Source organism: Balaenoptera acutorostrata, chromosome 13 (genome assembly GCF_949987535.1).
Source record: "Balaenoptera acutorostrata chromosome 13, mBalAcu1.1, whole genome shotgun sequence".
Classification (NCBI taxonomy): Eukaryota; Metazoa; Chordata; class Mammalia; order Artiodactyla; family Balaenopteridae; genus Balaenoptera; species Balaenoptera acutorostrata.
The window spans coordinates 71,878,354-71,901,872 of record NC_080076.1 but is presented as its reverse complement, the minus strand read 5'-3'; the positions used below and the strand labels follow the sequence as shown (position 1 = coordinate 71,901,872).

Here is a 23,519-nt window from a genome sequence, read left to right as displayed (position 1 = left end):
AACAAACACAGCTGAACAGAATGAACCTGGTCTCCTCCCAGAAGAAGAAAGGGCTTGGCAAAGAAGGGAGCACTGGGGACTTTGTGCGGGCCTGGGTGTTAGGGCTGCTGAATCTCTAGGTGCCTCAGCCATCAAGAATTGGGTTGAGCAGGTTCAGAGACAGAGCTGAGCTCAGCTGGAAGAGAGATACACAGATCTAAGGTTATGTGCAGGGATTCTGGCATGGAAAGATAGGCCTCGGGTTCCAGGAAGTGAGTAGGGCAGAAATGACCAGGATGAAGTGGGAACTCAGTGTCAGCTGCTCCAGGGGGCCTGTCAATCCAACCCTGCCACTTACATGTGTGTGTTGAAACTAACTGCTATGGGCATGTCCTCCTTTCTCTGAAGGACTCTTTGGGAAAATGAGAAACCATCATTAGTATAAAGGAAAAACCAAGTCAGTTTGAACTGAAAGTCATTGGACGAGCCCGCCTTTAATGTACGCTGACTGCTTCAGAGCCAGACTCACACTTGTCCTTAATCACATTGAGACTGCCTCCTTGAGAACCTCCCCTCAGGTACCACCACTCCGGTCACCAGGCTCCATCAGTGCTAACTCCCAACAGTGCTACCTCTCCCCATTTCTACTGCCATCACCTGCCACAAAGTAGGTACAAATATCTGTTTAAAAAGAACTAAACCTTCACAGCTACAGCCCATGTTATGTTTGGGGGTTGGGGGGTGGGGTGCAGCGGCTAATTGTTCCCTAGCTACTGGGGTAGGACAGGCACTATGATTTCACAGGAATATTTGACATTGCCCTACAAATGTTATTCAGCCCAGGAGTTCACGCTTTTCTCAAGGCATGATCCTCTCTCCAAAGAGAACTGACCAACCACATAGTGAGTGCTAACTCTCTTCCTTATTCTGTCTAGACAGGATACTTGTGGAAAGTAAGCAAGACAGGAAAGAAAAAGAAGAACTGCCAATCACCTGGCTGAGGCTGATCTCCAGCCTCTCTCAATTCTGGAACTTTCCAGTTCTTTCAGAAATCTGTACAAAGGGCGCCCCGGCTCAGTGTGCCCTGTCTCCTTGTGCAGCTATGGAGGCACCATGGTGTACTTACCACTTCATCCCCAAAGTCCCCATTGAAGCGTAGGGAGCTGGTCAGGTACTGGCTCTCCAGGCGACTCCTCAGCTCCTGGACTTGTTTCTTCAAGGTCTCCACTTCCTGCTGGTGGCCCGACTCAATCTGACGCAGGCGCTGTTGGATAGTGTCCGTGTACACAGGCATGCCGTCGTCGTCCAGGTGGCTGCGGGAAGGCTGGTCAGGGCTGCCAGTTGCAGACGCCCTCCCCGAGTGGCTGTGTAGCCACTTGTGGTGCAAGTTCCTCGAGTGTAAGTGGGCAGAGCTGCAGCTTGTGGCAGACAGCTGGCGGCTCAGCGAGTCCTTGCTCCTACCAGTCTCCCCATTGGCGCAGTGCCCATTGGGGGTAGGGTACTTCTGGAGGGTACTATGCCCTGGGGGCTGCTCTGAGGCCTTATTTTCAGTCTCTGGAGCACCATTGCACACAAGCCCCTCTTTACATTCGGCTAAAGGCAAGGCACAAGGAGAATGCGCTGGGCTCTGGGTGCTGCTGGGGGAAGTCCTATACACCAGAGATCCCACTTGGGGCCTCTCAGCCAGGCTCCTCTCTGAAGGCCTGGGCTCCAAGGCTTGAGGAAGCTCCTCCTTGCCACTGAACCTGCCACTGCTTACCCTGGCAGGTAAGCAAGGTTTATCATGGCCTTGGGGACCACTTTCTGACTTCACTTTATCTTCCACTAACATGTCCATGGAACTATCCGCGTTTGGTCCTCTGGTCTCAAATGAAACTTGGGAGGGCAGAGAACTTGACTGTGAGGTACCAGAGCCAACTTTTACATCTACTGAGATTGGAAGGACTGCTTCCTCCCTGTCCTGTGTGATAGCTCCTATTCGAGACTGTTCCACAGGGACCTCCTGGGCATCCTCTCCCTGGGGGGGCTCCTGTAGAGAACTGGGGAGAATACTGTGCCCACCCTGCTGCTCAGGAATACCCTGTGAGAGCACAAGAAGGCTGGTGCCTGGATGGCTCCTTAGAGCAGCATCACCCAGTTCTGGCTCTTGATGAAGCACAATGGCTGGGAGCTCAGGGGTCTTCCCCCTGCTCCCCTCTTCTAAAAGAGCCTCCTCTTTGACCTCCTGCATCCCCCTGTGGGCAGGCTCCTCTACCCCACTCTCCTCTTTGGTGGCCTCTTGCAGGATATTCTCCATCTGCCCCTCAGCTACTCCAGCTGCAACAGACAGCTCGGCACCACCCAGCACTTTGGCTGGCTTCCCCAGGCTGTCAGGATCCAGAAGCTCCTCTCCAGGACCAGCCAGAGTGCTCAGTTCCAGCGAGCGACGGTGCTCCTGCCACTTCTCATTCAGGCTTGGGTCACTGCTGCGCCGGCTGGCTAGAGGCACTGTGTTCTCGCAGGCTGTGGTCAGATTGTCAAATGATCTAGTCTTTGGTAGCCTAAAGGAAGGAGTTTGGGGGAAATAAGAATATGAGGTTGTTCACAGGGAAGTAGGAGACAACAGGTTTTAACAGGCAGTCATTTCATAAACGGCTCCATTACGGCTACTCAAGGAGCCATGGCGCATCTGGAGTAAGGCTCAGACTGCAGGAAGGCAGAGCTCCAGGACGAGTACTTCTATTCCTCTGGCACCATCCCTACCCCATGCCCAACACATACAAATAAGCTAATAGCAAATGCTATTTTAAAAAGATATTCTTCATGATACTGCTGTGTTTCTCAATTAGTGGCAGAGGAAAGTAGCACTGCTGATCTTCTGATATTACAATATTTTAAATTATTATTCATCAGTCTGCATTCAGTAAAGCTAATTCATAGGTCTCAAAGCCAGACTGTCTATCATCTGACGGCATCTGCCTTTCAAGCCCAGGACAGCAAGTCACAGCAGGGAGGCAGGAGCACAGAGCAGTGGCTGAAACTCAAGCCAGAGGGCCACAAGGAACCCAGAGGATATGCTCCATCACTGAGAAACTGCTTGGTGCATGCAAGAGAGTGATGTAGCAACAGGGCCCAGTACTCTTCAGGAAACAAGGCTCTTACAGACTCATAGCCAAACCCTTATACCTTCCCTAAGAAAACTTCAGAGATCTAAGAAAGATGTGTGGAACCAGACAATGTCATGATCTCCAACCATCCCTGGATGCATCCCAACACAGGAGTAACCCACAAAGGACCTGCAGTCTTGGCATCAGCCCCAGGCTCACCGACTCAGAGGTGGATCATCAGGGCTGGTGCCAGGGGCTGGGTATGGTGCACAGCTGTCGTCCACGGGGGTGGACGGGGATGGGCAGGGCAGGTACACTGCACTCCACAGCATCAGGTTACGCACGTGGCACACAGGGTACAGCACCTGAAGAGAGAGCGGTGGACACAGGTTTAAACAACTTCCAACAAGTCTGTTAGAAATGTCTAGAAATGAGGGTGAAGAAGCAAGCACCAAGCAGGAACGCCCAGCAGTCCTGCACAATCTCCAAGGGGCATTAGCATGAGTGGATGCAGCTCTATCACGGGGGGTGGTGGGTAGATGGGACATTTCTCACCTGACAGCCTCTGTGAGAATGAAAATCTAAAAAAAATTCTTTAAATCCATTTCTCATTAGTTGTTTCTTAGGTCACCTTTATTGAATGACTGGCTTTTCTCAACCTAATTTGTTGCTTCTACTGCACAAGAAAATGAGTCATTCTGCTAGATGGTGATAGTTCCCTAGTACAAAAGCTTGGCTTCAGAACACACTGTCAAACCTGTTTTATAGGATCATCTAAATTAATCAAGTTAAAAGGAGGGAATTTTCTTCTGTACTGTTACTTCCCCAGCAGGCACAGGAGACAGAGAAGCAGCTAGCTTCAATCTTTCCTTGGACTACTTAACTGTAGTAAGAGGTTTATTAATTAATAGTCCAGCAAATCAATATAACCTCTGATTAGCCTCCTTGTGACTTTAGAATTTAAGATGCATTCTGACAAAAGGAACATTACTGTGTACATTACTGTGTACCAATGCATAGATATAAGTGCCTCCTTTTCTCTGCTTAACAGAAAGTGTTCCTTTGAGGAACAAAGTCTTAAAGGGCCTGCCAGTTCTCCATGTGAGCAGAGGATCACACAGACACACTGCTGGTGTCACACACAGTTTTCTGCTGAGACAGATGCTGCAATGGGTATCATGGCCTGTTGACACTGGAAGGGTGCTGGGGGCCTGGCACCTCCTTCTGAGCTATCAGGGGCATCCAGGGAATAACTTAAGTGCCTCCTCCACTTGTTAGACAGAACATGCTAGAAATAAGTTAAGCTCTGGCAGAGGTGCCAGAAAAGATTCATGTCTAGAGTGGCAAAGTAGAGATGTTTGTTAAATCAAACCACCCTGAACAAAGAGCAGTCAGAAGCAGGGCAGAATAACCAGAAAACAGGCCTTTCTCAGGACAGAGTGGTTGGGAAAAAATGGAACTACTCCATCCAGAGACAACTGAGATGCCTTCGAGAAAACAGTCACTTCTCAAAAAAGATCCCATATGTCCCCATCCCCAAATTCATTCTGCTGATGAGGGAGAAAAGACTAAAGAATACATACGGCTTCTGACTGAGAGGAATACAGTAGGTTTTTGAAAGCCTTGTTGCCCGCCCGAAGCAGCGACCACACAGAACATGTCCGTTCCTGAGTATGTTTTTCCCCTCTCTCCTTGGCGTTGTTGCACAGGAATGTTCCAAAGAGGCAGGAATAGGTATGCTGCACCAGTTTCACCTGTGGGAGTCCAATATGAGGCAAAATCAAGCAATGGGTACACCATTTTCTGGGGGAAGGTCAGCCCAGCTAAGCCACCTTCCCCAACACCCCTGATGTGCACTTCAGTTCACGCTTGGTAAGGATGGGGGGGGGGACCCAAGTAAGCCACCCAATCGCAGACTCCTCATAACCCCAGCCACCATCACTCCTAAGTCAAAACAGCAAAGACAGGGTGTTGGCACCCCCATCCTCTTGGCCTCCCTTGTAAACAGTCTCCAAGGTCCCAAGTTAACAGCTACCCATATAAACTGGACATAGGAGCAGGTCAGTGTGCAACCCAAGCCTGAACTTCTAAACAGCTTTTCATTCAGCAAGTTGCTATTGAGCATCTCACATACCCCAAATGTTTCTGTGGGTGCTGGACAGGCAACAGTGAGAAGACGGCTCTCCTGCCCTGGTAGAGCTCGCTCTGGCTGTGGGGGCAGGGGTGACCAGTGCTATGGACAATAAGGCAGGGTAAGAGGGCCAGAGCACATGCAGGGCAGCGTGAGAAGGCTCACTGGCCTCTAGAGACCTGATGGAAGTGAGAGAGCAGATCATACCAGCCGGGGGTGGGAGAGGAGGCTGCTCCAGGCAGAGGCAACCGCCAGCACAATGGCCTTGAGGTGAGTACAGGATTGCAACTTCTGAGGAACTGACAGACATTGCATGAGGCGGAGGATGGGAGGAAATGAGCCTGGACAGGCTTGCAGGCCATTTTAAGGACTGTGGAGAGAGCCTTGGAGGACTTGCAGGCCATTTTAAGGACTGTGACTTTTATTCTGTGTGAAAAGCAGAGTCATTGGAGGTTTCTTGACAGAGGAATGATACGGTCTGTATCATGTTTTAGAAGGATCCCTCAGGCTGCTAGACTGACTCGGGAATTGGGACAGGAGATGTGGTGGCTTAGACTAGTGCTGGGAACAGCACAGGTAGCAATAAGTTATCAGGTTTTAGATATATTTTTAAAGCAGAGCTGCAGAATCTGCTGACAGACTGAATATGGAATATGAAAGAAAGGAGAGTTGAGGATGACATAAAAGTTTCTGCCCTAAATGAATCAAAGGTTTGAGTTGCCATTTGGTGAGATGGAAGACTTCTGGAAGATCAGTTTTGGGGTGAAGCCACATGGAAATCAACAACTAAGTTCTGAACATGTTAAGTTTGAAATACCATTAAGACATCCAAGTGGAGATACTGAGTAGTCACAAGTGGATGAGAGCCTGGAGTTAAGTGGAGAGAGAGATCTGAGCTGAAGACGTATACATGTGGGAATCACAGAGAGCAATTAAAGCCAACAAACTGGATGAAATCCCTAGAGAAGGAGGCTGAGCCCTGGGGCACTCCCAGCATTCACAAGTGGGGAGGGAAAGAGGAACCAGCAAAGGAGACAGAAAGGACCAGTTGGTGAAGTGGAGGAGAACTAAGAGTGTGTGCTGGAAGTCAACTGAAGAAAGTGTTTCAAGAAAGGAGTGATTAAATTGTGCCAAATTTTAATGATGGATCAAAGAAGATGAAGGTAGTCAAAAGGTACAAACTTCCAGTTATAAAATAAGTAAGTTGTGGGATGTGATGTGCAGCAGGGTGACTGTAAGTTAGTAATACTGTACTGTATATTTGAAGGTTGCCAGGAGAGGACATCTTAAAAGTTCTCATCACAAGAAAAAAACTTTGTAACTATGTATGGTAACAGATGTTAACTAGAATTTTGTGGTAATCTTTTAGCAATATATACAAATATCAAGTCACTGTTGTACACCTGAAACTAATATAATGTTATCTATCACTTATACTGCAATTAAAAAAAAGAAGGGTGATTGAAAACTGATCACTGGATTAGAAATGTGAAGGTCACTGGTGACCTTAACAAGAGCAGCTCTGGTAAAGTGGTGGAGTGAACACCTGACTGGGCCAGGTTTAAAAGAGAATGGGAGGAGAAGCGTTTGAGAGAGTAAATGTCAAGACTTGAGGAGCTCTGCTGTGAAGAAATGAGGTATGAAAAATGAGATAATAGCTAGAGGGGGATGCAGGACCCAGAAACGGTTTTGATGAAATAGGAGGCACTATACCATGCTTGTATGCTGATGGCAATGATCTGGTAAAAAGGAAAATAGGCTGACGCAGAGGGCAGGGAGCAGAAATGCTGAAGCCATGAAGCTGAGCAAAGGAGGGGGGTGGAAGCTGGTGCACAAGTGGAGGAGGGGCTGGAAGAGGGCAAGGATAGTACATCCTCTTTCAAAGGACAGGGAGCAGAGAGTGTGGAACAGACGCAGGGGGGTTGGTAGATGGACTGGAGGGAGCAGATGAAAATCTATTGTTTCTATTTCTAACTACTGTTTAGTGTGCTTCTGTCCATTTTAAAAGTTATGTTTAGAAGAACTCAAAGTTTATGTAAACTTAGTACACATGGATTCACTAAATAAACACCTGTTTATTACTATTGTTTTTTAATTAAAAATGGAAGAATGGCCCCTCAAATTCTAGAAAAGATGCAGTTTCATGTGAAAACTGGCCCACTAACATTTGCATTGATACCCCTATGAATTTAGAAGGTCCCCAAAACGAAGAATCACAAGCCCAAACTCACAAGGAATGCTTCATTGAACTCAAAAGAGCACGGAAATTGCCTCTGAAGCTGATGAACACAGTCAAGCCACTGTAAAAACACTGGACAACGCTCGTTCAGATCATCCGAGTTCTCCCCATGACCACACCGGTCAGCAAACTTGTGGCCAAAATCCAGCCACTCCATCTCCACGAGGACCTGGAAACCCTGCGGGGAAGCACCCACGAGAGACCCATTTGTGCTTGTCTATCCAAACTATAACTGTCCTGAGCCTAATGTCACCAACAGTGATCCCTTTTAACACCCTCCCACTAAGCCCACCAGGAGCCCCTAACCCAGCCCCACGGCCAAAGGATGGGACACAGGCTTAGGGCAGTTTCCCGATTCCCTCAACTCCATTCCATATCATCAAAAGGGTGGTAACTAAGCATTTATCTAAGTCTTTGTTGAGACTATTTATATTTTTAGCCCTTCATTCACTATAAAAAAGTCATACTTTTTTCCCCTTTAATTTCTTTTTTATTTTTTAATTTCTATCTTTCATGGTATCCTTACAAAGCCATGTTTGTAAAATCTTTCCCCATCCCAGATTTACATATATTTTAGGGGACCTTTATGGTTTTTCTTATATCTTTAACCCAATAGGTGATTATTTCACAATAGGGTTCTTTCTCCACAGAACACTGTGGTGATATACAGACCCATTACCATAATAAGCATGTCAAGATCCTTCTATAGAAGCCCCACTTTCCTGGGGTATCCAAGTAGATACTCTGCAAAGGAGAACATGTCTGTATTCTCAATACCTTGTTATCCACAATCTACCCCCTTTTAAGAGGCACAAGCACTGTGGTACGTACCACAACAATTTAGCTCAAGATAAAGGAGCAATGATTCAAAACTAAAGAAATTTCACTTTCACTGGACCTAGCCACCTCAATCAAAACTGATCATAAAACCCTCCAAGGTTTCCCCCACTCATCCTAAAGTGTCAAATCCTACCTCTATGGTTCGGTAATAAGGGTCCAGCAAGAGCTTAGCCAATGCCACAATCTGGGGGGTGCGGTCCCAGCCATCCGAGCAGTGTGCTAGCACTGGTCGTTGATCACGATCCACAGCATGCACTACCAGAAGTGCTGACTTCAGAAGCACAGACAGATGATGGAGCCATTTTGTACTTTCAAGAGCTGAGAGCCAACTACAAAAATAAAACAGAAGGGGATAGGAAATGCTGATTTTTATGATATACTGGGTCATGCCAAATACCAGTCATATTAAAAAGCAATTCCCAAAGACTTTTCCTTCCAAATAAAACACTGCCAAAACAAACAGAAAATCTCTGTGTTTACAAAGCATATACAAGGATGAGACCCAAGCCCTACCATGCAATATAGGAGAGCCTTCGAAATAGGACAGTAATTAACAGGACCACCTTTTGTTCCAAAAATCTTATAGCTTATTTCCCAGAGAGAATTAATATTTAATATTTTTTAGTCCATAATAGGTATATCTACCCAGTAAAAGAAAAGTAGCTCTTCCTGGAATCTTCTCCAAAAAAAAACAAAAAACAAAAAACACAGCCACTCTGAGATGGAAAAGAGAAAATATTTATATTTAATGATCAGCAACTCTGCCCAGCAAGTTCTCAAAAGAAAAAGGTAAAGAAAACTCAAATATAACTATGTCTGTAATAAGATACAAGCTAGATGCCACATCCAACACTGCAGACAACATTGCTTACTACCCACACCCCAACACCTACCACTGATCAAGTCTTGAATGTCTATGGATTAAAACTGGATGGGCCCACACTAATGATTTAGACTCACACAAATTAGTACACCTGTGGCTACACAGTTTCTGGGCTTAGTACTGACTGGATTCGGCAGGGATCTAAAAGAACCTTTTTTTGAAAGGCCTTCAGGAAGTATCAGATCCCAAGAATGGCCCCTTGGGAATAATCACAAGCTGATAACAAATGGTTTTTTAACTGTGTTGACATTTTATTTCTTGTGCCCTGTCATGAATTCTACTCCCCAACCCCCCCAAAAAGCTCCAATTTCTCCAAAATGTGATCAGATTTGTAGTTAAGACCACAGTCTAGTCCTTCAAACTCTGAGTTTGAGGAGAGAATAAATACTTCTGTCAGGGGACTATGAGAAGGCTTTTGCCAAGACTAGCCTATAAAGGCTTATTAAACCTTGGGGAATGAGTATGAATTTTTGGAATAGTCCAAAGAGAGGGTCTTTCCGGGCAAACACACACCAGAATGTACTGCATAAGCATTGGCTTCACATGGATTTGCTTGTTCTACCAACCAGACTCTGACTCCTCAGTGGGCAGACACTGTGTCTCAGGCACAGCTATACCCTCCATGTGCAGTGCCTAGCACACACTGAAGGTTCCTACTTTTTAAATCATGGATAAAAATTTTATCTCAAGACCTTCTATGTCCTACTAAATACCTGAGAAACATTTTTTGCTGGTGGACTGATTATTTATTCTCATTCCTCACACAGTCTTGAAAAAAAATAAAAGATGAGGCTTAGGAGAACAAATACTAACTTATCTCCTGGCCTCTGGAGAAAGAGTAAATGAGAACCTGGTTCTCTTGAACCTGACTGAATCATTCTTATGTACCACTTGGTGTCTTCCGTCCATGCCTAACACAGGAACTGCACTCCAAAATCTGCCAACGGAGGAGGTGCGCTGAGACTCCAGGCTCCCGTGTCCTATTCTCAAAAGCTGAGGTAGCAACCTAAGCATGCTGTAGCCCTCTACGGCCACAAACAAGTGTCAGGAGGCTCGCTTATAAGCTGGTCCCGCCTCTCCCATAGCTTCTTTTTATCCACAAGGGAAGCTTCAGTACTGCATTATGATTTGCTGCCAAATACAGACAAAGCATTTCCTTCTTCCTTTACAACCTCCCTCCTCCTCCCTGACATTCATTTGGACCAAGCAAGGGCTAATTACATCTTCTTGACTCAGAGTTTAAAAAACAGCTTTTTAAGAAAGAATTTTAACTTATGGAAGATATTAGAGATCAGGTAGTACTGACTCTATCCCTTTTATTTTATAGACAGGAAAAACGGATAACCACAGGAATTAAGCCACTGGCCTAAGTCACACAGTCAATTAGTGGCAGATCTCCTGAATCCTCAGCCAGGCTCTTTCTATGCCCTCCCTTTAGGAAAGAGTACTACTAGCTAGGTTCTGAATATGTATAGCAGATGCAAGTTGCTAATCCCCAAAGCAGAGCAGCGATCTCATTTCTTCGGTCAGGCTTTTCCCCAAGGACAACTGCTTTACCCTCTGGGCTGATTGCAAATGTGATGAATTTAATCATTTGCTACCAGGAGTTAGTACAAGTGGTTCAGGCAGCCATTTGATTTAATAAATCAAACAATGCTGCAAAATTGATGCAATCATGAGATCTACTGAACAGAACCCAGGGAAACAGCTATGGGATCTAGCACAAACACCAGAACAGAGAAAATTCTGTCTTCTCTGGCACCATTTCTGGTTTCCTGAAACAGTAAAACAGGGGCTTTTAAACATTTATCTGTCCATATTTGTTTTACAGAGCATTCCTCCTAATTTATCTTGTATTCAAACAGTTCCCTTGGGGGGAGGAGTGTTATTTCACCTTCCTCACAGCAAATGCCAGCCATTCATTTTTAATAAGCAATAAAAATCACGGTAATGTTCTTAGTAAGTAAGATGGTAGTTTAGAAATCAGAAGCAAATGTAAAAGGAACTGACCTACTGGCAAGTTTAAAGAATGTTTAACCCTTTTCAGAACATAATGAATAAATTTTTACTCTTCATGGTAAAACATTCCAGTTCATAGCAAGTTAAGTGTCACTACAGGATGTCAGAAAACAAAGAATTAAGTTACTCTGAGTCAAAAACATGTGGAAGAAAAGGAAGAGGGCCCAGGAAAAATAAGAAGGCAATGTTTCCATTCTGAGGGCTGAGATCTGTTCTTTGCTGCACATTTTAAACCTTTCAAAGTGCTAGATTTTCCTTCCAGCTCCTCCTTTGTGCTGCATGCTCCTAACACAGGAATGAGAATAACCATGGACTCTGAAAGTTAAACTGAAATTTACCAAAAAATAGAAAGACACCTTCAAACTCATTAAAAAAAAAAAAAAAAAATCAGTGCAAACTTAAAGCCAAAGCCAAGGTCTTACTTTCCCGGATCTGGCATCTGTGTGCACAGCAATCGCAGAGACTGAAAACTCCTCCGAATTGAATGAATATTTGCCATCCCCATAAAAACAACTTCACAGTTCGGGTAATACTCTGGAGAGAATAACAACAAAGAGAACACAAATATGTTGAATTTAAAGTCCAAATGGCCAAATTTAAAAGGAGCAAACCGGCTATAAAACAAACCCACTGTAGCTGCTGACTAATGAAATGCCAATGCTTTGATGCCTATTAGTCCAGTCCTTTATTATGAGAGGAAAACAGTGCTTGATTTTTAGCTGTCTTTTCAAAAAGGAAGGTTAGATTTGTGAAGAAGATACTGATATAAAATAGAAGCCGTTATTTTTTTTAAAAAAAGATCTGTATACTTCCATCTTACCCCAGGTTTACTTCTTGGGCCTCTACTAACTTGCATCTTTGGAATCTCTTTGAAAAGAACCTAGCAGAACCATACATTTCTGCATTCAAATTTCACCTTGGTACAACTGCTTTTAGATTCCAGCTTAGCTCTCATCTGAATAAGGAGCTCAGTGCCTCTACCTGCTCCAACAGCACACAACTGGCACCTAACAGGTCCCTCCTTGGAGAAAGCCAGTGTTCAAACAGTAGGGGTGTTATAGGTCAGCACTGAGGCACTTTGCTAGAGTTTTGTATTTGCTGCTTCAATTTCTACCCCATGTTTTCTAAGTAAAAGTCATGTGAGGAGTTTTCTGTGAGGCTAGTAATGAGCATACCCACTGTCAAACACAAAGAAAGCTTTTAGAAGGCTGAGAAATTGAGCTGCTAAAGAAGAAGCTTCCAAACATAACAGGCCTTATTATGGGAGAGGATTTACTTTCCTTATCACCTAAAAGTTGGCACAGGGAAGGAAGATTCTTTAGTTTCACTGCACCTCCTCCTCCATTTCTCCCTTAAAAAGAGCATACAGTATTAAGAATCCAAGAAGGAGCTCTGGCTGTCTCAAGATAGGTTGAGGAACATGGCTTTCCATTCACTTCAAATTGAGAACTAAGACCCAGCTGGGCATGGGGTGGACTCACAGGGACAGAGAGTCAGGGACGAAAGCACTGTGCACCTCACCTGGGCATTCACAGCCTCCTCCTTTGGCTCGGTTCGCCACAGCTGCTGCATAGGAGCGTGCATCCAAGATCAAAAGCTTCTGTGGCTGGACAGCTAAACTCTCTGCTCCTGAAGCATTTGACAGAGAAGAATCTAGGGACATCAGGAGCAGGAAGGAAAAACTAAATGAACCTGTCTCTCCCAGAATTGTTGCAAAATAAGAACCACAGGCACTTATTACAGTACCCAAAAAACTGAAATCCACCTAACCAAAACTACATTAATACAATAGGACTTCTCTCTCTAGTTTGTTTTCTATTTTGCCTACAATCTCCTATACCGCATTTCTACATCTGTAGTCCTAGAATAACTACAACATAATCCTGGTGTTTCCCCCCATGGTCTGGAGACACTGCAGGTCCCCTATCACATATATATTCCATCTTGTCACGATGGCAAGAAAGACAACAAACACTCTAGTCCACTTAAACCAAGTCTGAAACAGAGGGTCTTCTGGTTTTTGCCAAGATCCATGACTCCTCAAACAATCCCATCAACTGACGCTTCACTCCCTCTCTCCTATGAAACAAATTCTGTGTCTTATAAAGAAGGCCATTTCAAGAAAAGGTTCTCAGATGCTATAAAAGCTGCTGCCAGAGGCCCAGGGAGCACCTTACCAAACTCCACATCAGAAAGGTCTGCATTGGGGAAGTCTCGGGGACTGTTCCTAGTTGACAGCTTGCTGCCACTGGATCGTGAGTCGGAGGCACAAGCTTTGGCTACTGACTGCACCAGGTGCTCATCATCAGCATTTCGCCAGCCCCACCAGCTGACCTCCGGCTGTCCACAGCGGGCAATGACAGCTCCATTGCTCTGGTGCCTGTGCGGGGAGCAAGACAACAACTGTACCCATCCCAGTGGGCCCATTCAGATGCTCTGTGCTCATACAGAAAGTGAGATAGTAGATTTTAAATGCCTTAATGAACAGCTTGACTGCAGGTAAGTGATGGTTTAGCTTCAAGTCCTCTCAGGGCAGAAGTCTTATACAGCAACAAGAATAACAAAACCCCGGGACTTCCCTGGCGGCGCAGTGGTTGAGACTCCACACTTCCACTACAGGGGACACGGATTCGATCCCTGGTCAGGGAACTAAGATCCCACATGCCGTGCAGTGTGGACAAAAACTAAATAAGTAATAATTAGGGACTTCCCTGGTGGTCCAGTGGTTAAGACTCCGTGCTCCCAATGCAGGGGGCCTGGGATCGATCCCTGGTCAGGGAACTAGATCCCACATGCCGCAACTAAAAGAGCCTGCATGCCACAAACAAGACCCGGCACAGCCAAATAAATAAATATTTAAAATAATAATAATAATAATAAAAAATAAAAAAATAACAAAACCTATCTGCATCTTTCTTGATTATCAAACCATTTTAGAGACCTTTGTAGAATAACCAACAAAATGATAAAAGTGTATTTAAAAGTGTATTGTCAGAGAAAAATATTCATAAAGAAAATACCTGAATATTTAAATTTATTTTTGGAAAATCAGGTAAAAAATAAACTACAAATACCACACTTAATAATGAAGCATTAATCTCTCCTTTTTAATACTACACCTGAATATCCTAGTATAATAGATGCTGACAAACATTTGTTTCCTCACTGACTTCTGAGGGCCCACTGTAGCAACTGTACACTTAGGGCTGGCTTGAGGATTCTTTTCAAAACAAGATCCCACACGTGGGACTGAAATACTTACCTGGCCTGTAGTGGACTGCTTTACAAAACCTCCTGACATTTCATGAATCACACTGCTCTTACTATATAGGCAGATAGCTCAATGAGCCAGCCACCCTTCTGTAAACTATTAGAAGGAAATGAATAGCATAAACATCAATAAGCCATACTCTGATAAGATCCTTTATCAAGAAATAAGACCAGAAATCATACTCATAGTCTACCTTAAGATGCTCTTAAAACCCAAGCTTTTCCTAATTAGGAATTTTAGTTAGGCAATTTTAGCAACTAAAAAGTTATAAAGGTAATATTATTTGGTGATGAAAAGGAATCAAGTTCTAATACATGTTACAACACGGATGAACCTTGAGTATGTTATTGCTCCTAAGTGAAAGAAGTGAGTCATGAAATACCACATACTATGATTCCATTTATATAGTGTCCAGAATAGGTAAATCTATAGAGACAGAATGTAGATTTACTGATAACCCAGAGCTAAGGAGCTTGGGGAGGGAATGGGGAGTGACTACTAATGGATCTGGCGTTTCTTTTTGGGGTGGTGAGAATGTACTAAAACAATTCTAGTGATGGCTGCACAACATTGTGAATATACTAAAAAAAAAATCACTGAGCTATACACATTAAAAGGGTGAATTGTATGTGACATCTCAATAAAGCTGTTTTTAGAAGTTATAGAGGTAATCAGTTCACTTTAAAAATAAATGAGTAGAAAAGCTAGTAAGCAAAAAATTTTAATGTCTCCCAATTCTATATCCTAGAGAGAACTGTCAATGTCTTTTCCTCCCATTAAAATTGTTTCTAAACACATATTCATACACACATATAACACATGTAGGGCACAGATGGATTTTTAAAAAACAGACTATTGAATCTATTTATCTTGTTCAAGGAACAACGTGAGAAAGATTTTTGTTTTTAATCCTAAAACTCATAAGCAATAAATTAAATTTGGCAATAATCAAATTCCACTGGAACCATCAGTTTGCTTGTAGTTTTTAAATCCTCCCTCATTAGGGGACAAATAATGGAGAGTACTTGTGTATTGCCAACACATTCAATTGGGTCACCTGCTGAATGGAGCCAAACTATAAATAAAACCTCACCAAACTATAAATAAAACCTGATTCTTAAAATGCCTCCTAGCATATAATATAGGTGCTGAGTAACCAATGAGCTGATTGACAGCAAACCCTTTACAGGATAGGCTGGCAGGGCCTTTCCTGCACATCCTTTTCTTCTGAAATCTTTCCCAGCAATGCTCAAGAGGAACAGTAGATGGCACTCATCGGCCTGGGTCTTGGGTTTTAAGGGCCACATTATTTTTTTTTTTGGCCGCACCACATGGCATGCAGGATCTTACTTCCCCCACCAGGGATCGAACCTGTGTCCCCTGCAGTGGAAGCAGGAGTCCTACCTAACCACTGGACCGCCAGGGAATTCCTTAAGGGCCATAGTATTATAATAGCTAGATTGTAACTGAACTGCTGCAATAAGCAGTGAAGTTTTCTGCAGTCTTCTAAATGCTTTAGACTGCATGAAAGAGAACGAAAACACTACAGCTAAAAATCACTAAAGAGCATTTCCATCATTTTACAAATAGAACAAAGAAAAATAAAAATTAAGATGTCCAATGTATGAGTCCCCTACTAAACACTAAATGCTTCAATTTTATATAGAAAGATACAAATGTTTAAACTATCCCTAAGTTAGTATTAATCAACTCCCTAAATGACTAGAAGTTTCTAACACTCAATGCACAAAGGGGGAGAGCTGTGAACTGCACTACAGATGGGCGCCCTTCGCACCATCTTTCTGTGTTAAAGCAATCTCTGTCTTCAATAATAAATCCAATTAAGCACTCTCTCATCACCATAGGAGAAAGCACTAATCAGGTGCTGGTTCAGCATGGTGCTGTCAAGTAACTGCTGCTAGCAACCTCAGGAGTCATTAGTGCAATTTACAGACAACTACATTCAGTAAACACATGTTGGATTCAGAAGCATCCTGCCACCTGAGCTAGGGAAACTTATGCCCTCTTGAAAAAACTTTGAAAGAGGAAAGAAGCTTCCCATGTTTACTCTAAGTTTTTCTTCAGCCTACACTTTCAGGCCTCTCTACCAACAGGGAGAATTCACCAAAAGATCCTTACTTTGAGAATGAGAATCCTTTCCCCTTATGCTCAAAGTCAGCAAACCTCACAAATGCCAGGGCTGCTGATCTAACACAGCTGCTGTCTGCAGAGCAGCAGCTGGCTGCTTTCCCTATTTGAGCTGGGCCGATCACTGATAAGACTCATTAATCCTTTCAGCTTTCCTGTGTCATCCTTACCACTTGAGTGATAGGTAAATTTGGTGACCTACTTTTCTAGGAGTGTCTGAAAACAACGGTGATGAAAATTGAGATTGAAAACTTAATGGGTTCCACTGGGACAGAAGCAAATACGTACTTTTCCATCTCACCCTCTTCAGGGTGGGCATCAGAATCTGCCTTCCATGGACTAAACAAGCTGGTTACCTCAGTGGGAATTCCACAAGGAAATAAACCCCTTCTTACAACCTCAGTATTTCAATGGACTGCCTCCTGGCATGAGTTTCTAACTAAGCCTCACTGGTTTGGCCCGAATTCAAGGAGAGTCCATAATGTCTACAAACTGGAAAAATGAAATGGAGAATGTGATATTACAAGGACATCTGAAACTGTTCCAAAATAAGAGGGAATGACTTCTTAAAAATTTAACATGATTCTGTGAGAACTGAGCTAGCTATTCACTGAATTATAAAAGCAGCCCTCAGGAATACAACCTACTCCAGACATTGCTTAGGAAGCCCAGTGCTCCATTCAGATGTCGCAGCATACCTGTGAAGTAAGAACATCATTCTCATTTTACTAATTGGGAATGGGCTGAGGTCAGTTAGGGGACTTACTCAAGGTGCCACAGCAAGGCGTGTCAGAGAGAAGACCTGAATTCTAAAACCTGTGCTCGTCACCACACCACCACCCCCTTCTAGAACTTGCCTCCCTTGACTCTCCTGCCTTTGATCTCTGATAGCATCTATCCAGCCAAGCCCTAGCCTTCTTCCCTAAATGCTCCCTCTCAAAGCAGACCTCTTCCATGTGTCAAAGTTTCAACCACAAAGACAATCACAAATGACTCAAATCTATACTCCCAATTCTTACTTTCTAGGATTCATCTCTCTCAATCCAAGGGCCAACATCTGAAGCTAAATGCAATGAGCACATTATCTTCCCACAGAATGTCAGAAGGATCTTAAAATAGCAAGTCCAGCCACTTTTCTATTAAAATTTTCTTTTCAGTGTCAACTGAATCATCAGGTAGTGTTCTAGATGAATTACTGGTATATGACTGGACAAGCAGCTTCAGCAATAAGGAAGTACAGAATAACCTGGAAAGTTCCCTGAACCACCACCCCCAGGTTAGCAGCAACAGAAGCAGCAGACCATATGCAGTGGGCAGCAGCACCAAACCAAGCTGGGTCTGGCCAGGCTTACTTACCTGTAGACAACGGCGGGGATGCGCTTCCAGGACCTGAAGCTTGCGACACTTTCTAGTTCTTTGTCAGTGATCCAAGCAGGCACTATGAGCTCCTGTGGATAGCTACCACACAGCCTAACAGGGAAGGTGAGGAAGAGGGAGAAGGGAAGAAGACAGAGAGGGAGGGGAGAAGAGGGAGAGACATGAGTGAGCCAGCAGAAGGATGTCGATCAAGCTACCCCAGAGCCAGTTAAAAGGCAATGAGGAGCATTACCTGAGTCTTGGCCTGCTCAGCAGAATGGGTTGCCTTAAGTGTTTACTTATGTGTATGTCAAATGATACTATCTTGGATTGTTCCACTTGATGCTGCCTTTTGGAAATCTGGCGATCTTAACTATCAATGTAAAAAGGGGAGTTGAGAGGCAGTTACTCCACTGTAACTGTTGTAACCAATATGTGTGTCATTTCTAACTACACAAATGCCCAGTCCAACTGCAGAGGTGGAAGTCTGTGTTACCTCTACCAGACCCTCAGTCTTTCAGGGAAACATGAGAAGAAGGGCAAAAGCCCACAATTTCAAGTTTCCAGAGACCTCATAGGATTACTAACATATTCTTTGATCTGAACCAAACAGGGTGTCCTAATTATAGGTAACAGGTGCAGCCGTGGGTTTATAGAGCACTACGGGTCAGCCCCATCTGCATACATAATCGTAGCTCCATTAAGCCAAGTTAGTAATGTGAATATGCTATTAATCATAATTTCTATAAAACATCCTTCAGAATAAACTACACTCAAGGGGAAAAAAAGCTGTTTTTCTCTTTTTAAAATTTAACTTTTATTTTATATTATAGTTGATTTACCATGTTGCGTAAGAAAAGCTGTTTTCATTAGGGAAAATACTAGTAGGCACGTACTAGTCAAGCTGGTGCCCTAGAAAGCATTATTTCTGATAGGTTTTTTGCTTACAAGACATGTCTCTCTCTGGGAAACCCAATATTCCTTCTCAATAGTGAAGGCAATAGACATTGAATCCAAATCCAAAAATATACAAACTGCTCCTCCTCCTCCACTACCATCATCTCTACCACCATGCCCTAGCCTACTCTATGCATTAGGGGAAGAGGCAGAAAAATACAAACTGCTTAGGAATTGAGGGTTCTGATCATTCTGGACTAAATCTCTCTCTCTTATTCTCAATTTCCAGATTAAGTATCAGGAATTCAAAAGCCTAACCAGGAGAATGGAGACTGACCAAAAGTAGCTCCACAAACTTCCTAATACCTATCTACAAACTCCTAAAAATAACCTAGGACACAGATTATAAATTAACACTCTAACCATGAGTCTTGTTCCTTTTATCTTCTTTTAAACAAACTTAAGAGTAAATTTGGCTCTTATTCTTCCTTTGTAGTATGAAGAACTTTTCAATGTGCTGAAGGCTGGTTCTGAAGTGGAAATAGTGGACTCAAAGAAGTTAATTTTTTAAATCCATATTAAAAAGAGATTTCTGAAAACCACTAGCTTTTGAACTCAAAAATTTTTTCTCAACAAGCTTAGCTTAATTCAGGTTTTGTTTTACTTCACCCAATATTCTGATCACTGTATTCCTTGTTCTCCAAGGATTACATTACCTAGTAGTCAGCTCTTCAGCAAGTATGAGCTGCTCACTTGTAGATAAGCAGTTTCCAGTATAGGAAAGGTGGGTTACATGTGAGCAAAGCCTGTGCCAGCCTCAGGCTCCCTGAGGACCCCCCTCCTCTCTCCACCTCAATTCTCTAATTTGACTTGTCACTGAGAACAGGCAAAGGTATGACATGTCTGTAGCTCCTGATTCTTCACACCACCTCCTTGGCCAAGGTCCATGTTAAGAGCTGTGCGTAGTAATTAGCTGTCGTTTTTCCAACAAAAAATGAAATGCTCCGGTGGCTACCCACAAACAGTCCAGGAAAATACCTATCATAATTTGAGGCAGCTGGAAGGACAACAGAGTGATGAAGGCCTCCAATTGCTGCAGGGAAACTTAAGAGGAGGATATGTTAATTTTAAAATTCTGGACAATTTTCTTTTGTTTTATAGAAATTTGGATCACCAAAATCACAGTAGTTAACTGCCCTCCCCTACCAAAGTTCTTATACCTTTTAGGGAAATAGGTAATGGGAAATATTTAATAATGGTTACATTAATATTTAATGGTTAAGCGATCATAGCTGTGACATTAGTTTTAGATCAACAAATTCGAGAATAATACGGTAGCCTATTTCATAGGATCTGGAGTAAAATTACAGTAAAAACCAAGTGTTTTATCACTGCTTCTGAGATCACTAATCTTATCTCTAATGTGATGTCAAGCAGTGATGAGAACAACAGAAACTCCCTGTCTACAGGTAAGCACAATATTATCTAGACATGCATGTGCCAGGAAGAATAGGAGGGGATAGAAAGGAAGGTTCCAGGATCCTACTAAGTAAGGATCTCTTTCCACTCCAGTGATAGCAATGGGAACAGAAGGCTCAAGAAGTACGCTGAAGATGAGGCATTTAGATTTAATAAATAAAACTCCATTTCAAAGAAAAAGTCTAAATTCAAATGTTCTGCCACATGAGAATTGGGGTTTCTTGCAAAGGCAGTGGCCATGAAACACAGTCCACAGGGATCAAATACAACTCACTTGTACTTTTCATTGATGTTGGAAATCCTCCAGGCATTGTTCATATCAAAACCCATCCGCTCCACTTCGTTTTTAAACCTTGATGTTACGTGCTCCCCTAGGAACCACAGACAGATAGGAGAAAGGACAAAATGAATACGATTTTCCACAACAGGTGGAATGAAAGCACTGCTACCCTGCTCAGTTATTTTAAAAAGGTATTGTATAAATAACATATTTAGTTAAAAAAATCTCCTGCCAGGATAAGACTATAAGAAGAAATGAGGAAATTAATTTTGATTTTAATTAAGAATTAGTATTATCTCAATTAAAAATAAACTAAAAAACAAAAAAAGAATATTATCTAATCACTACTATCAAATTTGAGAGTAGTATCACTGGGCTCATTTTACAGAGGACAAAACTGAGACTGAGGTGATTATTATGGCAGGTCTGTCTCATCTCAAAACCCATGTTCTAAGAGAGGCCGTGATAGTGAGAGGCCCACGCACGGCGATGAAGAGTGGCCCCCGCTTGCCACAACTAGAGAAAGCCCTCGCACAGAAACGAAGACCCAACACAGCCATAAATGAATGAATGAATGAATAAATAAATAAATAAATAAATAAATAAAAAAACCCCATGTTCTTATCCCTATACTGGATACTTTCCCATTTCCACACTGAGACTGATGGTATACATAAGAAATAAAATCAACAAGTTCATCAAGAAGAGTAGTACAGACCTATAACTCCTCATGAGAAACCCTTTGGGCCAGATTTCAGAACCTGAATTTTCTGGATTTTAAGGTGTGCATGTATAATAATACTGGGTTAATGATATCAACAGCATTAACCAAACATTAACATCTTTACAGTGAAATGCATGGATAATTCACACTAAATGGGATAAATAAAGCAACAAATAGTTAGTTCAGATCAAGTCAAACTACCAAATAAAATAAAAATCTTTTGATTTTCAGAACCTTACAGATTACAGAATTGCAATTAAAAGATCATGGGACTTTTAACTGCCAGTACCCAGGAATCTCAAGAAACACCACACTAGTAACTACAGTGCTGAGCATCTGTAAGAACATCCACCCAAACAAGTATAACTGCCTACATTTGCCCTAATGAATTTGGCTGCTTCTTCAAGACAGCGAGCAACAAAGGCAGAAATGAACCGAACATAAAAGTCATTAAATCTGAAATAACTTCCTTCCTTGAAAACAGTCCTAGAGCAGTAATTTTATAAAAAGCAAATAAACAACAACAACGAAACAAACCATTAAGCAGTACCTCTAACATATAGTATTGTAGGTTGTAAAATAAATACTGGTGGGGGCTGGGAGAAACTACAGTAACAAAAGCACAAAGCAGCCAGCACTGGTGATCAAAGCTTTGCTCTCCCTGGGAGAAGAGCTTCAGAATACGAAATAGCAATTACTTGAATGAAGGACAAGTCTATAAAACTACTTCCCATTTAAACTGGTTTTCTTGAGCTTAAACTAAGTATTATATGTTTCCTGAAGGAGAGCTATAAAAAGGTGAGGTTCAGAGATGCAGGAAGAAATAATCAACTAGAATCTATCCCATTTTGGAAAAGTTTTAAAAGCAATATAATCTTCCAAATAGGAAAAAGCTATCTGAATTGGAGTGCTGTCTACAAATTGCAAGGAATGGTGACCATCACTAATTCTACACAGGGAACCTTTCACTTTTAATCCCAATATAAAAGCCGTAAGAACTATGGCAACTTGCAAGTTCATTAATTAATGCCAAGATTTTCCACAACCTGGGATACAGCTCCAAGTCTTTGCAAAAGGTAAAGGTATTTTAATTAATGGTCATTTACATTAGTACCTCTATCTTAAACACACAGATACTCTAAATAGGATCTTCTGTAACTTTAAAATAATCACGGGCAAAATAACAACAAGAACCTCCTCCTCCTCCCCCCCCCCCACCTCCTTCCCCTCCTCCTCAGGCAGTTTTCTACATAGAACAATTGCCCAAGAAAGGGCTTAGAATTACCATCCCCGGCATGAAATTCTGAGCCACACACAAAGAAATACATACTGAGTAGTGAGCACAGAAAATCTGTTATTTCAAGTTCCTTGAGAAGAGTTTTAATTATCTTTGTATCCTCTAAAGCAGTGACTTCATCAACTTTGAAACTGACCATCACAACCCACAATAAGAATGTTCTACATCACAATTCAATATGACATATTTATTTTTAAGTTTCACAAAATACCCACCCTTATTACTATGTGTGTGATACATTGATATTTTCTATCCTGAATTTTCATTTCATATTTCATTTCTTAAAACTTTGATTTCATGACCTACTGGTGGATCACAACCTAGTTTGAAAACCACTGCTTGAAAAAAAAATTTAGCAGCAGACCTTACATACATGAGTAATTCAACTGGCTTTTGCTAAACTGTGTTAGAAGTTCACTTGTGTTTATTCTGCCAGAAAAGTGCATGCCAAGCACATATATTGCTGGATTTCCCTTAAGAACTCCCCTCTCAGAATTCTCGTGTCTCCATTGATTCAACATTAGATATGCTGTAATACCCCAATTTATTTGTTTAGCTTTGTATTTCCATTTCAACCCTTCCTGTGTGCCTCCCCCATCCCCAAATGAGGATCTGTCCCTTTTTAACATTTTGTATTTCTTATACTACAAACAGTCCAGCAATTCTTATTTTAATGAGAATGAAAAAATTTTAAAGCAGTAAATCCCTCTATCATAACCACAGTGTCAACCAGCAGTCTAAAAAAAATTTCCCCCCAAAAGTCTAGCTTCCTGGTGATTCTGAGTATTCAAGCCTACAATTATACACAATTTAAAGGCCTGGGATAGAAGGGCCAGGCCCTTACTGTGAGGAAGAACAGTATCAGAGTCAGAGAAGGTGAGAACTAGCCC

The 23,519-nt window shown here is 42.5% G+C and overlaps 1 protein-coding gene across 20 annotated transcripts in view; it reads right to left on the bottom strand.

The window, feature by feature from the left end:
• Positions 1–23,519, bottom strand: part of MTMR3 (myotubularin related protein 3) — a 147,114-nt gene that overhangs the window by 17,724 nt on the left and 105,871 nt on the right. For 19 of the 20 annotated variants that reach the window (XR_009005110.1, XM_057527170.1, XM_057527174.1 and 16 more), the window contains 10 exons: positions 20,603–20,699; positions 17,953–18,066; positions 13,355–13,557; positions 12,699–12,830; positions 11,600–11,711; positions 8,409–8,604; positions 7,428–7,613; positions 4,649–4,819; positions 3,285–3,430; positions 1,106–2,519 (listed from right to left, as the gene is read on the bottom strand). Coding sequence is in view for 19 of the 20 variants with exons in the window: in XM_057527170.1 (XP_057383153.1) it covers positions 1,106–2,519; positions 3,285–3,430; positions 4,649–4,819; positions 7,428–7,613; positions 8,409–8,604; positions 11,600–11,711; positions 12,699–12,830; positions 13,355–13,557; positions 17,953–18,066; positions 20,603–20,699 (2,771 nt within the window). In the remaining variant the exon portion in view is untranslated. The remainder of the gene's footprint in view (positions 1–1,105; positions 2,520–3,284; positions 3,431–4,648; positions 4,820–7,427; positions 7,614–8,408; positions 8,605–11,599; positions 11,712–12,698; positions 12,831–13,354; positions 13,558–17,952; positions 18,067–20,602; positions 20,700–23,519) is intronic. The other variant, XM_057527162.1, reaches the window with a different exon arrangement.